This window comes from Harpia harpyja, chromosome 2 (genome assembly GCF_026419915.1).
Source record: "Harpia harpyja isolate bHarHar1 chromosome 2, bHarHar1 primary haplotype, whole genome shotgun sequence".
NCBI classification, from domain to species: domain Eukaryota; kingdom Metazoa; phylum Chordata; class Aves; order Accipitriformes; family Accipitridae; genus Harpia; species Harpia harpyja.
Window position 1 is genome coordinate 76,994,275 of NC_068941.1, and position 16,040 is coordinate 77,010,314.

General features: G+C 39.0%; 1 protein-coding gene across 9 annotated transcripts in view; it reads right to left on the reverse strand.

Annotated features, from left to right (window-relative positions):
* The window catches only part of PPP2R2C (protein phosphatase 2 regulatory subunit Bgamma), a 203,295-nt gene that overhangs the window by 22,873 nt on the left and 164,382 nt on the right, over positions 1-16,040 (reverse strand). For all 9 annotated transcript variants that reach the window (XM_052780525.1, XM_052780528.1, XM_052780529.1 and 6 more), the window contains one exon: positions 8,610-8,774. In XM_052780525.1, coding sequence (XP_052636485.1) covers positions 8,610-8,774 — 165 coding nt within the window. The remainder of the gene's footprint in view (positions 1-8,609; positions 8,775-16,040) is intronic.

Consider the following 16,040-nt stretch of genomic DNA (forward strand, 5'->3'; position numbering starts at 1 on the left):
TGAAAGCTTACCAGCTCCACAGATTTGGTAAGAAATCCCATCATTCATAGGATAAAATCATTAGCAGCCTTAAAAAGTCATTCCCTATAGCAGAAAAAACCACAGCTTCTTCTGAAGCTATTTTCCTTCTACTTATGAACAAATGTTAACTTATTAAGCTTTTTTTTTCTAGAGGATATTATTTATAGCTTGTATCCTGCCCTGAAAACTTCTGGGTTTATGGCATTTAAGTGTTGTTACTTAGATTTCTAAGTCCTTGGAAATCCTCCAAAGACAGCTAATGGATGTAGAAAATTCTCCAGTTCCTGTTCAAGGGTCACAGCTACAAATGGGTGAAGACAGTTTTGGCAACACTGGAAAAAGAGGCAGTGGGGTTAACGAGGAGGCAGAAGACCATAGAGGCCAGAGATGGTGAAGATGCTGGAACAAGAGAGGGAGAATAATTTTCTTTTTTATTATCCAGGCATGCAAACAGTCTGCACTTAGGCTGAATTCAGGACTTATTTCAGATAACCTCTGGGTTACACAGGTACACACACAACAGGTGTATTTCAACTGGACCTGGGAATACTGGTGGTGGCTCAGGTAATCTCTCAGCAGGCTTTAAGTTTCATAAACACAGAAAACAGATGCGGTCTCAGGCCAAACAATTTATCATCTAAATTAAGTCTCTCTTTCATGTCAGATCCCAAATGAAAATGGCTTCAATACCTGATTAAAATGTACTAGAAAATGGTACTTTGAAATGTATGGAGTTTCACCCATCTTGACAGACTAGCCACAGCAACTTGCAAAAGGAACAAGAACCAATATGCTCTCCTGATAGCTCATAAATAAACACTTCTAAACATTCTTTTTTTCTGGAATACATGGTTATACTAATTAAATGTTTCTCAAAAAATTCTAGTATGTTTAGATGGCAAATTAGCACCATTCCCCAAGACAGCTGTGATTTGCTCCACCACATATATTTCATAAAGTTTAGTATAAAAAACCTAAGCTAAATTTCATTGAATTTCTATAAAAATACTAATCACATTCATTGTTTTAAGTCCATGACACTTGTTACTATCATTCAACACAGAAAGCATTATTTTTTTTATGCCATTTAATTCAAGTTGTGCTTACATCTTGAGCTATGTGTAGTTCTGGTCTTATCTCTAATGTGTTAGAGATCTCAAGAAGACACAAAAATGGGCAATAACAATGACCAGAGTATCAAGTTACTTTGATGCAGGGAATGACTAAATAGACTGGGACTCAGCCTAGGAAAGACTGAGGGGTTTGTAATTAAGAGTGGCACGGAAAGGATGAATAGGGAATGACAGTTCACTTTGTACACTGTCTCTTCCAATCAACAAGTAGGGGTCACCAAGTGAAACTAGGAAAGGGTAAGTACAGAGCAGATGGTTCTTCATACTATGTATGCCTAATTAAGCTACTAAAGACTTTACTGAAAGATATTGTGAATGGTAAAAATTATACACAGGTTCAAAGTAACTGCACAAATTCAAGGAAGAAAAACCCCAAACATCCATTTGAGTATTGTTAAATGCAGTAAGTTCACTGTGACTAAAGTCCCTGAACCCCAAGGTTCCAACTGCAAATTGCAGAGGCTAAAGATTGTACCCTTGCTCTGTTCTTAAATTTTCTGTTGATGTTGCTACTGCCCACTATCAGAGCCAGAATACTGGGCTAGAAGGACCTCTAGTCTGCCCAGGTATAGTCATTATTATGCACTGTTTGAAATCTACTTTAGGATTTCATACAAAAGAGTTCGTGAGTTCATTCTAAATGAATCAAGACCAATCGCAAAGCTCCCTTTGAAATTCATGGTCTCTTTATGCCTTTTAGCTTAATTGTTTATGATAACAGTTTGATTTACCATTATTACTTACTGTATCTTTCACTATCTCTGAATGTTTTATTTTTTTGTATTAAGCCAATCCACTCATACATTCACCTCCTTCAGAAATTCTCTTTCAAGATCAGGATGTTCTGCTAACGTGACAATCTTGCCTTTGTGTTCTATACTGATTAATGTGGTTATACATGTGTGGGAATTTTTGAGTCCACCTTCATAAGCAATCAAAAATACAATTATTTTATAAGACATGAAGTATAAACAAGTAACCACAATTATTTAACATTTTATGTTACCATAGCCTGTAGTTGCTTACCCTGTTTTAAACTGAAAAAGCAGTATCTCTTTATATTTCAATTTTCTATTTGTTTTCATATAATTCAGAGGGCACCTCTTCATGCCCTGGTCACTTACACATCATTTTCCTTTAAGCAAAAGCAAGTTTCTGAAGCTACCTCCGCACCACAAGACTAAAATTCCACCTATCGTAAAGCATTCTTTTATGCAATGACCCAATATTAAAACTAGACTTCTCATCAATACCTCTAGAGAGTATGGCTTTTAAAAGTGGAGCCTCAAATCAATATTTAAGAATCTGTTTTACCATCTGCAGTGAGTTGCTGCAGCTTGTCACAAACCACAAGGGATAGTGCATTAGTGCTGAAAGGCAAAGCCAGATCAATAGCTAGAGATCAGTGGGTGGGAGCTTCACTACAGAGTTGCTTGTATTAATGTAACTTTGCCAGTGAGTTTGTTAATAAAGAGAAATGGTGCTAAAGAGAGCAAGGAAGTGAAAAAACGCAAAGCTAATCTAGAAGATCAAGCCTCTTGAAATCTCGGTCTCACAAAGACTTATGTGCGTGTTTAATGCCACATGTTGTCAGCAATCTCACAGAGTTCGTGCGACACAAAACTACTACTCTACAGCCAAATTCATGTGGTCTTTCCAATCTTGATATATAAGGTCAGTGATAAGTCAGGGGTTTATCCCCCAGTGAAACAGGATCTTGAAAGAATAATGTCGGTTTCATGAGACATTGAAAAGCAGTATTTGTTGCTATTAAAAAATTAAGCAAACAAGACAGGAATTTTAATAGCCTGAATAATTAAAGCAATCTTACAGCAATTATTTGCTTTATCTGTGTGTGGCTGGGGGAGAGGGGTTAATGAAACACCTCTTCAATCATAAATCATTTACCATTGCTTCAGGCTTTTCTCTTTCCTCTTACTATTTGATAGCTAGAAGTACATAAATCAGTTTTTTTCTTCCTCTGATTTAATTTTAACATCTCTTGCACAACTGGAGGAAATACTATATAGACATAATTGCATTTCTGTAGAAACACTTTGAAATTTTCATTAGCCATGTTTTAAATGTCTTTATTATACATTCATCCAAACTGAGCAGAATGGAAGCTTTGGAGCCCGTGCTAAAGGCAATCTTCTACAAAATTTCAATGGGATTCCTGCACAAGGAAGGATCCCTTCCAGGATCTAGTCTAGCATGCGTGAAACTGTAGTAACAGATCTTCGCTGACAGTCATAATTACAAAACTATCAGGATACAGGTACATTTTTTCATTGGGGATATAAAATCAGCAATGAAGATATGCCTTTGTAGTGCATGCTTATAAAATAAATCCAGAATTAGGATAAGGAGAACAAGCCTTTATTAAAGCATAGGGTCAAATCATTACGGAAGCTCAGATAAGTTTCACTCCTGTCACATGAAACCTTGCAGGTTTTGCCTGAAGTGGACATTACTTTGACAGTGGCCTCTCAATGCACAAAGGGAGAAGGGTGGCTGTCTCTCTCTCAGATGATAACCTGATATGCAGAAATAAAAAGCGTATTTTAGATGTAAAGCTCACATAAAAGAAGAATAAGTTGTCTCTCTTCCAGTCATACAATAAGCATCATTCATTTGGAAAGGTCAATATTAATTAGCAAATCCAGCAGGGGTATTCTGTCACAGGCTTTTTTGTGCATCTGGTTGTTCTTTGTTGCAAATGAAAGATAATCCATATTCAGTTAGAGATCTGAAAGCTGTCTCATCTCTGAAATTCCAACCTCCTTTAAATGACTGGTAAATATAATTAACTTAATTTTAAAAATTCAACATATTCAAGTAGATTATGCTTGATTTCTGTTTTGGCTGCTTCCAAAGTTCTGAATTTTTAAGTTTAAAATCAAAGGCAATCAAAGGCAAAAAAACAGCAGATAACCAAATTGAGTTACGTGCCAGATTGACAGGATAGTGGCATTTATCCTTGGGGAAGGGCTGGCATTTCTTTCATGCCTGGATTTCAAATAAATGTGGAAAAGGAAAAAAGACAACACCCCCATCTTTGGGTCACAAACCAAACCCCAAATTCACTCTGCATTGCTCCGAAGACCATTTTATACTTTTAAGATATTAATTATCCATCCCATGGAATTGGGGAGGCACGAGCTGGGCTGCTTTGCCCCTTTCAGGAAGAGTCCAGAGAAGATGACTGTTAGGATTGCCTGTCATCTACAAATGCTTCTTTGGTCAAAGGGAGGGGGGCTCTAAATGGCTCCTGTTATAGACGCAGATGCCAGAAGCTTGTGAAGTCTGTATGGAGGATGGAAAGCATGAACTAATGGTGACAGAGGCTAACTGCATTATGTAACCCCAAAGTTTGTATTTTAAAGACCACCACGGCACATGAAGCAATAAACTTGAAACTGTAGCTCCTCCTTCCTTGAAGTATTTTGTTGTAAATTTTTCACATGGGTAATGGATAATTAGAAATAGGATTTTAGTCTACAAATACATATTAAGAAATGAACACTAAAAAAACCCCTTAAAGCAACATATGGCTTTTAAATAGATTACAACTTCTGAAGTATGCAATGACTTTAAGATATTTAGGCTATTACACAGAATATCAATAGGAGTTATACTCTTGAGTGACTTAAATTTCCATGTTGCATAACTATACAGTTTCTATTTACCACTTAATACTGAATTTAATAATTCTGATTAACTACTGAAAAAGCTCTTCATTTTTTTCTGACTTCACATGCTCAAGCTCAGTTTTCTTTAGCTGATTGCTTTATTAGAGGATTTGTTGAAACAGCCATGTGTACCTATCTAGTCTACAAGCTGTTTGGAAGAATGATGTTACCTCCATGCACATTTATAAGGAGCTCTGAACATAATAATAACAAGAAAAGATCAAAAACAAATTAGCAACTATTTATTAATTGAACAGTTGCATATTATACTGCTGTAAGTATTTTTTAGTCAGGACGCTCTTACTGCAACAGTATCCTTATGCTTGTCTTCCTTGTCACCTGAATCTCTTGCATGAGAACTTATGGAATTTGGGGTAGGGGGTAATTCTTTTATTTCTTGGATGTTCCCAGCCAACTGCTCTAACAATGATACTTTTGCAGCTGTTAGCTTCCCTTGTTCCACTGTTGTCACAGATTTCCCATAGACTGCCTTCTTTCCACACTGCATTGTCCTGCATGTCGCCTGAATAACACCTCAAAGACGGCCATTGGGTATTTTGCCACGTATGTTGTTTAGATGAAAGCTTCCATATTACTTAAATTAATTCCCTATTTCTTGCTGCTTGAGTCTGACTTTCACATCTGTTTTAAATCTTTACCTATAACTCCACGGACTGCAAGAACACCTTCTTCCTTATTCCCATCCCTCTAATATTCTAAATAAGCAGAGACGTTCATCTTTTTTTTGACCTCTTCTCCAGAATATTTTGATGGAATTCTCTCCCACTACTTGCAAAGTCTGATAATAACACAGAAGAATATTATGTATGTATCTCCCCTATGGTTACAGATTGGGCTTTCCTGGATATCCATTTGTAATGGCCACATATGTTTTGCTTCTGATTGTTCACCCAGCACTGCATGATCTATTAAAGAGGTGTTATAAGAAGCAGTTTCAGGTAGTCTATTAGAAAAACAACACATTTTATCACACCTTATCGGTATCTGAATGACCATTTAAAACTCAGCTACTGACCTGATATTCTTTCAGTGCCTTATGAATAGATTTGGTGGTCTGAGATAATTTTTCTAAGGGACAGAGGTCCCCATTACAACTCATCACAGAAATTGGCAGCTTGCTAATAAATCTCAGCATAGGCACCAAGGATGAGTAGATATGGAAGAAATCTGTTGTCTCTTCCACGTCAGAGCCATGAAAGATTTATAAGGGAAACCTTGTAGTGTTGCTGTCACTAATGCTGAACAGAGAGATTTTGCCACTGAGTTTAGCAAACTAGAAATCTTCAAGAACACTATTATTTATTAACAGCCTGTGTCAGTGACTTACACTACAGATATTAGCATGTAATTTATTTATACAGTATGGCACAGTAATTATTCATGGCACTATCTAGATTTGTACCAATGGAAGGGCCTTACCCCCAAAAGCTGCAACTGACTTCAGCCCAGCTACGGCAATTTGGATAACAAAGGGTCAGAAAAAGGAGTAAACCCAAAAGTTCACAACATATGGTCAGCATCCAAGTATTTTTTATAAGTTTTACATTGGATCTTTTACCCGTAAAAATATGTACATCCATTACAATCTCGGAACAGCATCTGAAAAACAGCACATAGTGATATTAGACTGAATTAAGAAAGTAGGCTTGTATGGCAGGACATAAAGGTTTACAGTGACTACTAAAGTCACTGTAGCTGGTTTGGTTGAGAAGTGAAGTCAGTTATGGGGAAAGGTGGAAAGGTGAACTCAGCTAGGAGAGTAGGGTACTGATTATGCGTATGCACCGTGTGTAAAGGAACGACGAAGAGGAATCAGATGCACAGTGAAGGTACTAAAGAGATAATCGTGCATATATTTGATTTCCCAGAATGATTGTTTTTTATGATATATCCTTCTAGGTTGCTATGGGCTTTATGTAATTAGTTTTGCTTGCCTCTGAGAGCTATACTCAAACCACTCCAATCAGCAGTATGTGGGCCTATTCCTTTTAATGCTTTGGAAGTTTTACCATCACTGTATCAATTTTGTATTGTACGTGTGTGTGGAGACACACTCAGCTTCTCAATGAGCTTGACTTGAGTTCAGTGCAGCAATGCTACATTAAATGGCTATTTTCTAACTCATAGATCTGGAAAATGGGGTTTAATCAATGACCATTAGACCTCGCGCTCCCTTCTGGCATAAAATGCCTTCTTTCATCCAGGGTTACCGTACTGTTGTTTTAATAAGTTATGATTGGCATTTGGCACAGAGTTACAGGGGCATGGAGGCCTTATTAGCAGGAAGAAATGAAAGTATTATGGAACAAAACAATTAAGTGGGACAGGATAACTCACAGCAATGTACCAGATTGTACCATGCTCGCATTTCACTTCATGGTATTGAATTCCCCCTACAAGTACAAGTGGATACAGCTAACAACGGTAAAACACTTCTCTGCTTAGGAAATTGTCCTGAAAGGTTATTTTCTATAATTGGAGACCACATCCTACAAGGTTCTGAGCATGTGCACTTCTCCTTGCAGCCAAAAGGCCTAGTCATGGGCTTTTTACTGCATTTACTTCAGTTAAAAAAATAGCTTGTGTGCTAAATCTGTGCATCATTTGTGTCTCACTTAAATCTTCACGTTTTCTTCCCCCACTCCTGCCCCTACTAATAAGATCCACCTACCTCAAAAGGTTCAAGTAGGAACTGATTGACATAAAACCTCTTATGTGCCCCTGGCACTAAGATAATTTCTCCTGAATTGCCTTCCCATTGTTTCAACACTGCAAAAGAAACTGTGATCCAATACTGCGAGGTGGAAGTGTCCCGGAAGCCCTGGTCCTGAAGGTGGCTAAAGCAGAGCCACCACAGTTCGTTCATTAGGTTCTCAGCTCCTAGTGGTTTTCAGTCTCAGAGGACCAGGAATAAAGAGGTTGTCTGCACAAGGCAAAGTGCCCAGGCTTGCCAGATTACTGGTGGGAAGAACCATATTCTGTCTTATCCAGACTATAAAGAGCTGATAGCAAGACATCATGAACATGCATTTTCCTTCATCCTTTACTTCGAGAACAAAGACAGTCCCACATTTTAACATTTTACTTCCTTGTTCTTACGTAGGTTTCGGATATGAACTGTCATGAACTGGTGGCTCTGTCTCAGTGTCTCACAGGCTACATAAAATCACTTTAGGACAGATGACACCTATACCAACACAATACCTTTTTCTCCCCCTCCAATATTACTTACTGCATTATTTCCTCTGTATCTGTACAGACACATTATTGAAAAAATACATATAGGGAATGCCAGGCTAAATTTTTAGGAAGGACTCCAACATTTTTTAATCCAGGAAACAGATTCAAAGTTCTGAAGACAGTTTAAATAACAAAATTTACTTGCTGCAGTATTCAGAACAGTAGTTGTGTATTCAAAACAGTATGCTCGTTTACTTTAATACTCCCACTCCCCCTACCCCCAAAATTTCCTTCGTTAGGAATCATCTCTCTTTTGTTAGAGTTGTGGGCTCTTCACTGATCCCTGCAATAAGAACCACAAGGGTGACCAGTCACAGACATGACTGTTACCAAGTTCATAGGTAATACTTGTATAGATGAGAAAATTTTCTTCCTTTTGCTGTTTTCAACTGTGCCTGCAACTGAGAAGCTAGTACACTGGGGTATGATACACATATCTACGTGCTGTCTGTGAATAATAAGACTTTAACGATACCTGGGGATCAATGAAGCAAGGACTTACGCTTGGAATGTTTGTCACAGAGAGCCGAGGCCCTCATGTCGCAGAGTCTCAGGGATCCTTTGCTGCTGCTGTAGACAAAGAGATTGCAGTGATGGGGATGAAACTCAGAGGCTGTAATCACTTCCGTCAGGTCCTCCATATTGGCTGGCTTTATATCTACAATGTCTGAATGGAAGTTTCATTAAGGAAAATGCAGTTGTATGCAGGTAAATCATGACTCTTACTGACTTCTTGAAGGAAGCATGATTACCTAAATGTCCATACGTTTAATGCTTTTAGATAAAGATATGCTCATTTGTTTGGCAGTAGGGTGTTTTTAAATGTCCATACCTGCCCCATCTACACCAAACTCAAAGAGCCACTAGTCATCAACGGTTTTACAGCAGATGCCATTAGTAGGTCAACATTTGTCCACGGTGTGCAAAGACATCAAGAAACAGTATTCTAGGGGATTTGGAATTCTCACCTTCATTAAAACTAATAGAGAGCAGGTAGTTATATCTCCTGTAGTTGCTATTGAAATCACTGCTCTATCCCAGATAATACTGATTGATAGGGAACGATGCACAGCTCAGATCTGCTCACTCCATTAAAAGCTCACTGGCTTTTATGACCATGCACCTTATGCTAAAAAATACGCGTAGCTTAAGCTAAAAGCCTCAAACAATAAATGTACTTTTTTTTGCAAAGGCAAATGTGCCAAACACAGAAGCATTTATGCAAATAGTTTTGTGTGAATATATACTAATATAATATCTTTTCTAAAGAAAATTGTGTACAGTATTGGTTTTGCTATTTGAATACTTGCAAAAGACATACCTGAAAAGGCATTCTTGGGGTTTTATGTAAATGATGCTCACTAGTGAAATCAGTATGAATTTCTGTGACTGAGAACTGTACATCTGAATCATTTAAGTGGACATATCTGGAACAAAAATACATCAAAGATCTAGTCTCCCAAGCACAAAATTGTCAGTTGGATCACCAAAGATTATCCACACGAAGTACAGCTCACATAGTGCCTCTCCAACACATATATATCTAGTCATACATAGTACCTGCCTTGGTGAGCTTAAAAACCAGGACCTGATTAGCATGTATTTGTAGGAGAAGGCCAGCCTGTGGAAGATTGCTTATAAAGAAAAGAATGAAAGAAAGGGTCCCATGTGGGGGCTGTAAGAAAGCAATAGGTGTAGAAGCATAAAATGAAAGAAGGATATATATGTAAAGCAGTACATTTAAATAAGACTGTACATTTTCATATGGCCTTCAGCAATCCCTTGTAGATAAGCCATCCAAATGTTAACAAATCCTTCGAACAAGAAGAGTAACATTACCCTATTTTACTGATGAGGCTGTGTGAGAGGCAATAAAGGATTTGCATAAGATCACATGGGAAATGCATGACAGAACAAATCCAGATCTACTGAGTCCCAGTTCAGTGCCCGAAACACAAATCATCTCAGTGCCTGGATTCCCCAAACATAAAATTTGAATCAGCTGAAGTTCAAAATTTAAACATCTCAGAGGATAAGATAAATGAGAAATCTGTTTTACTGATGGCAAGATAAATCACATATTGTGATACTAAGCCTGTTTCTGTTCCCACTGTGCCCACTTCCCAAATGGAAGACCTTTAATTGATTTCTGTGGGAATGGGGTACAGTCTATCACCACCTTTACACTCTATACTTTGATCTTTCCCAAAAATGCAGATCTGGGACACTACACTGAAATTAAACATAATACAAAAGATTCAGAGATAATTATCTTGATTACTTTGCATAGACAAATACATCACACTGATGGGGATTTTTTTACACCAAGTGGTTTCAAAAGGAAAATATCAGCAAAACTATTAATATCTTGTGACGCTTAATTACAACTGGGAATGAATTAATGTTGCATTTCAACTGCATTCCCACTTACTTCCACTATCACATTTGCATCCATCTCCAAGAATCCACCATGATTAACATTAGTGCAATGAATGTTAAGATGTCGCAACATTGATTTATCCCTTTTACAAGGTGTTACTAAGTATTCTTGAAAATCAACAGGAAAAAAATAACCTTTATTCCATTATTTGTATTTGGTGAATCTCTCTGTTGTGGTTTAGGCCCAGCCAACAACTAAGCATTACGTGGCCGCTCGCTCACTCCTCTCCCCTGCTGCGATGAGGAGGAGAAAATATAATGAAATGCTCATGGGTCGAGGTAAGGACAGGGAGGAGATCACTCACCATTATGGTCATGGGCAAAAGAGACTCAACCTGGGGGAAAAAAACTCAATTTAATTTGTTACCAATCAAATCAGGGTAGGATAATGAGAAATAAAACCAAATCTTAAAACACCTTCCCCCCCCCACCTCCCTTCTTCGCGGGCTCAACTCCACTCCCAATTTTCTCTACCTCCTCCCCTCCAGTGGTGCAGGGGGATGGGGAATGGGGGTTGGGGTCAGTTCATCACACGTTGTCTCTGCCGCTCCTTCCTCCTCAGGGGCAGGACTCCTCACTCTTCCCCTGCTCCAGCGTGGGGTCCCTCCCACAGGTCCGCAGGTCCTGCCAGGATCCTGCTCCAGCGCGGGCTTCCCACAGGGTCACAGCCTCCTTCGGGCACCCACCTGCTCCGCCGTGGGGTCCTCCCCGGGCTGCAGGTGGAGATCTGCTCCACCATGGACCTCCCTGGGCTGCAGGGGGACAGCCTGCCTCACCATGGTCTTCCCCACGGGCTGCAGGGGAATCTCTGCTCCGGCGCCTGGAGCATCTCCTCCCCTCCTTCTGCACTGACCCGGGGGTCTGCAGGGCTGTTTCTCTCACGTCCCACTCCTCTCTCCACTGCAGGTTTTCCAGCAGGGTTTTTTTTTCTTCCCCTTCTTAAATACATTATCCCATAGGTGCTACCATCATCACTGATGGGCTCAGCCTTGGCCAGAGGCGGGTCCAACTTGGAGCCGGGGAAGCTTCTAGCAGCTTCTCCCAGGAGCCACCCCTGTAGCCCCTCCCCCGCTACCAAAACCCCACCACACAAACCCAATACAGTGTCTCAAGAAATACCTTTAAGTAAAAGCAATTGCTTTCAGTGATTGAATTGCTTTCGGGAGTTCAGAGAAATTATAGTAACTCAATACAAGAATTTCACCTCTCAGCAGAGAGATGAATAATTGCTGAGTGATGAGAAAGCTATAAAATATAAATAGAGTATGTGAAACAGTCATGGTAAGTATCATTTTTCTGGATGCTGAAGACAATATTGATGAATTTCCCTTCATTGCATGAAATGAATAACCCTATGCTGAATAATGAAATTAAATATTCCATTCTCCTGCCAGAAAAGCAGAAAATACTTGAAAGAGACTGCATTTCCAGATGTGATCTAAATCTCCACTGAGAAGGAACCTCATTGCCTACTGAGGATCACAGAGAAAATGCACTACTGAAAATTCATCGTTTCCTTAGATTTAGAAAAACCAGTAACACTTGTATTGAAGTAAACAATCAAGGGAATAGAGAGTTGTAGAAGAGCTTTACCCCAAATGCATTTGTAATAATAGATGGAAAAACAGCCTTTGCTTTGACAGCTACAGAACCCAATGTATCAAAAGAAGCACGTCACACAAAAGAACATTTTCCTCCTCTCATGATTTTTGCCAGGTATTTGAAAACAATCAAGTACAGCTTGACATGTGATGTGTGGGAACTGTATTTAAACTAGCATGACATGGTAAGGGCAAGCATCTCCCTTGGGACATTTTGTATTTCTATTTTTCCATCTTCTTTTGTGTCTTTTTCTTCCTTTTAAGCACAACGTCGCATGGCACGAAAATATAAAAAAAATTGGAACAGTGTGCTTCAGAAACAGGTCCTTTGGTGAACTTGAAGAGCAAAAAGAAGAGGGAATCTGGCAGAAACTGATTAAATGAAAACTCCATTGCTAAGCAGAAAAGTATTCTAATGGCACAAATCTGCAGAGTCACCTCCTACACTGATGACTTCCCTTACAATCCTGTCTTCTGGAGGGATGTCTTGAGTGGGACACCATCCCTCTCCTCCAGTTCACTCACATCTGAAATACTAGTCACATCTGACTCCTGTTGTACACAAGTAATGTGGTTCATTTTCAGAGAGTGGACAAAACAACTAGGACCAAAGCTATCTAAGACAGAAAGACCAAACAGTTCACCACTGGCAGTGCACTAGGATATAATTCTGTTGTCCTAAAAAAGCTGGTGTTCCTGTGCCTGAACGGGGTAGGAATTTCCCCTTAGAAAATGAAAAAGATCTTCACACTGCTTTGACTCCCACACATGCTTGCCAAGAACGAGGCATTTTGATCCCTTGTAGTTACTTGCACTAAGGGAAGGCTGAACTAGCGCCTTACCAGCAATGGGCTGAAATGCACTGGCAGTCTTTTAATTCATTAACATTAAAACAAGGATCAGAAAATATCTTCTTGCTCACAAAAAATAGAACAGGTCTGTCCCTCCTAACCCAACTGTTTGTCGTCTTATATACCAGGTCTCCCCTCCATTGCCTTGCTCAGTGAAACAAGATAAAGCTATGAAGAGGCCAACAGGTTTTCTAGATGCTCTCCACAGCAAAATGGAAACGAAAGGTCTAGTATGCTCGGAGACCACAATGGTGAGAGATGATGTTTTTACAGTTGGGTTAGTAGAGCTACAAGACCAGGAGTTAATTTTGGGAAAGCCAACAAAGATACTCTAAGGCAATATAACCTTTAACTTTGGCTAAGAGTGTCTATGTTGCTTTCCCAAAATTATTCAAGAACAGCTGTATAACAGGAGAGCGAGCATGCAGGACAGGACCTGACAGAGAGGAAAAAGGAGGCTTTAGGGATAAATCTGAGGGAACGGAGGGAGGGAAGCAAAACAGTGGGAGAGCAAGGAGGAAAGAGCATAAGGAAAGGCATGATTAACAACCTGCAATGATACCCGGTGAGAGGGATGCAATCTGAGTACACGATTCAGTTATATGGTATGTTTAGTTCTAATCCAGTATTTTGTGCTGCTGTTGTGCAGCTGATATTAAAATGAGGATGACAGGAGGAAGAAGATTTGTTCCACTGCCTCTGGGCCACTGATCTAACAGAAATATCCTCCTCTGGGAGAAGTCACTCCATAAAGTTCCTTTTAGTGCAGGTTACAAATATGACCCTCACCTTGATCCAAAATTGACATTAATCAGACTTCTCCACTTCATCAGCTAGAATGTAAATGAGCATGCCTGCTTTACGCTCATGCCAAAACATGTATAACGAGAATGTGGAAATACAGAAGGTTCCTGCTGAGCAAAAAAGGTCCCAGAATGAGTTTCCTTTTATGATAATGGAAACATAGCAGTCTCCTAAAAACGGATTGAATTCTCTTTGAAGTGAACAGTATGCATAAAGAAATAGCTGCTTCATCTTCCTGAAACCATCAAGGAATTCTATAAGAAACTGAGTTTTGTAGACAACAAACTTGTAACTCACAATCTATAGCATATAGAGGACTGAATCTTATATCGTTATTTTGGATCATTTTTATATGACTTGAGGGTTCACTGCAAGAAGAAAATCATTGGTATAGTCAGATGAAGGCTACAGGAAAAAAAATTAACTGACCCGCCTTTATTCAACCGCAATGGAAGACAGAGGCTTTCTTCAGAAAGCCAGACAGAATTTTCCATAACAACTTTGTAAGAAAACAGAAGTTCTCATCTTTCTTATTTCAATATATGCTGATGTGATACTTCATTTTTACTGCTGTGTGGGATTTTGGTTTTTGCAATTTTTAAGCACTTTCAAAAAATAAACTTCAACATAATATATCTTCCCAAACCTGGCTGTTGCCTGTGTTTTCCACAGAGGTTTTTTCCAGCTCCTAATTTTGTCTGCATCTCACACCTACATTCTAGCCTAGTCCTAGAAAGATTCACTGACTGGTAGCTGAAATCAATAGCAATTCATAGAAGCTGCCAGGGCTTCAGTTTAGGGTAATTGATTACTGTGGTCCTGCTGAGGCTCTACACTTTTAATATAAGCATTTCTCTGAGTGGTTTCCTCTGTTAGTCATTTAGCGCACACTATTTTCATTACAAGGAGGGAACTGTGATGCTTACAAATCAAGCTCTACCAGTTTTACACTTCCTACATGGTGGTTATATCATTCCTATACCATGTGCCAGCTGAGGGAATTAATTCCAAATGGCTACATTTTTCTTCCAGGTTGTGTACATCAGGGAAGCAGGGACAGAATCAGGCCTCAGTATGCTTGATAACATCATGATGTGATTACGTCAACCTTATTATGAAAGAAAGAAGCAAGCCCTAACTTTTAAATAACCATCCACATACTCCTTTCTTCTCATTTCTTAAAGATACACCGTATGTTTTCACTATTGAATGACAATTCTACAATAGGCATATCACAACAGTAAGGACACCATTGGATAGGGTCCAACTTCTGAATCTCTGTCTTTCAGACCTGTCCAAGAGTCCAGGGTTTCTGGAATGGATTGTCAATAGGTTAATGGATTTGGCCTTTTCTTCAATTTCCAGTGTTTTTACCTTAGGCAGAGAGATGATCCAGTATTTATATTCTAAGTACCCCTAACAGCCACAGTGTCAACACTTTTTATCACACAGCATTCGCCCACTGCTCCACTAAAAGCACATACTATATGGGTTATATTAAAAGCCTGGAGAGTTGCAATTACATTGTCTGTACCATTTGACTCTTCTGAACCATACAAGCAGAAACTGCTGCATAAGTGTGTGCTCCTTCAAGCTGTCTTGGACCTAATATCTGCTAATGCAAGGTATTGATCCATACTTGAAAATTACTTAGTAGTACAATGTCAGCCCAATTCCCTTTTTAATTCCATGGTCTTTATAACAATGATTCTTCAGACATCATACTGGAGTTGGGAACTCTGGCAACAGTCTCACATAGGTGGTGATTTGCTGAAAATACCAATTTAAATGGCTTGATTTTGATTGGCAATAAAATGTCTCCATCAATGGTGTTTAGATGGTGCCATTATGATAGTACAAAGGCTTCTGACAGCTTTTTTTCTGTATTTTTCCTCAAACTAGGATTATGAGATACAGAAAGAGTAAAAGCTGCTATGGGCTTTTAGCTCTATGTGGAAGGCCAAGTCATAGACAATTATGTTAGGTGCTGTGCAAACACAAAGTAAAGGGATTGCTCATAATATAAAGAACAAGTACAAAGTGCATACAAAGAAGAGGTTAAGTAATGTTAACACAGTTCGGTGGACTTCTGAGATTTCTTAACTCGAGGATTACAGCCTAAATTAGATGAAAAAGAAATGTTAGTGGAAGAAGAAAAGACATGGACATAGCTAAGAGACTGCAGTAGCAATAAACTTACCAGCTACTCAGAACTAGCCACGAAAGAGAATTTGTCCA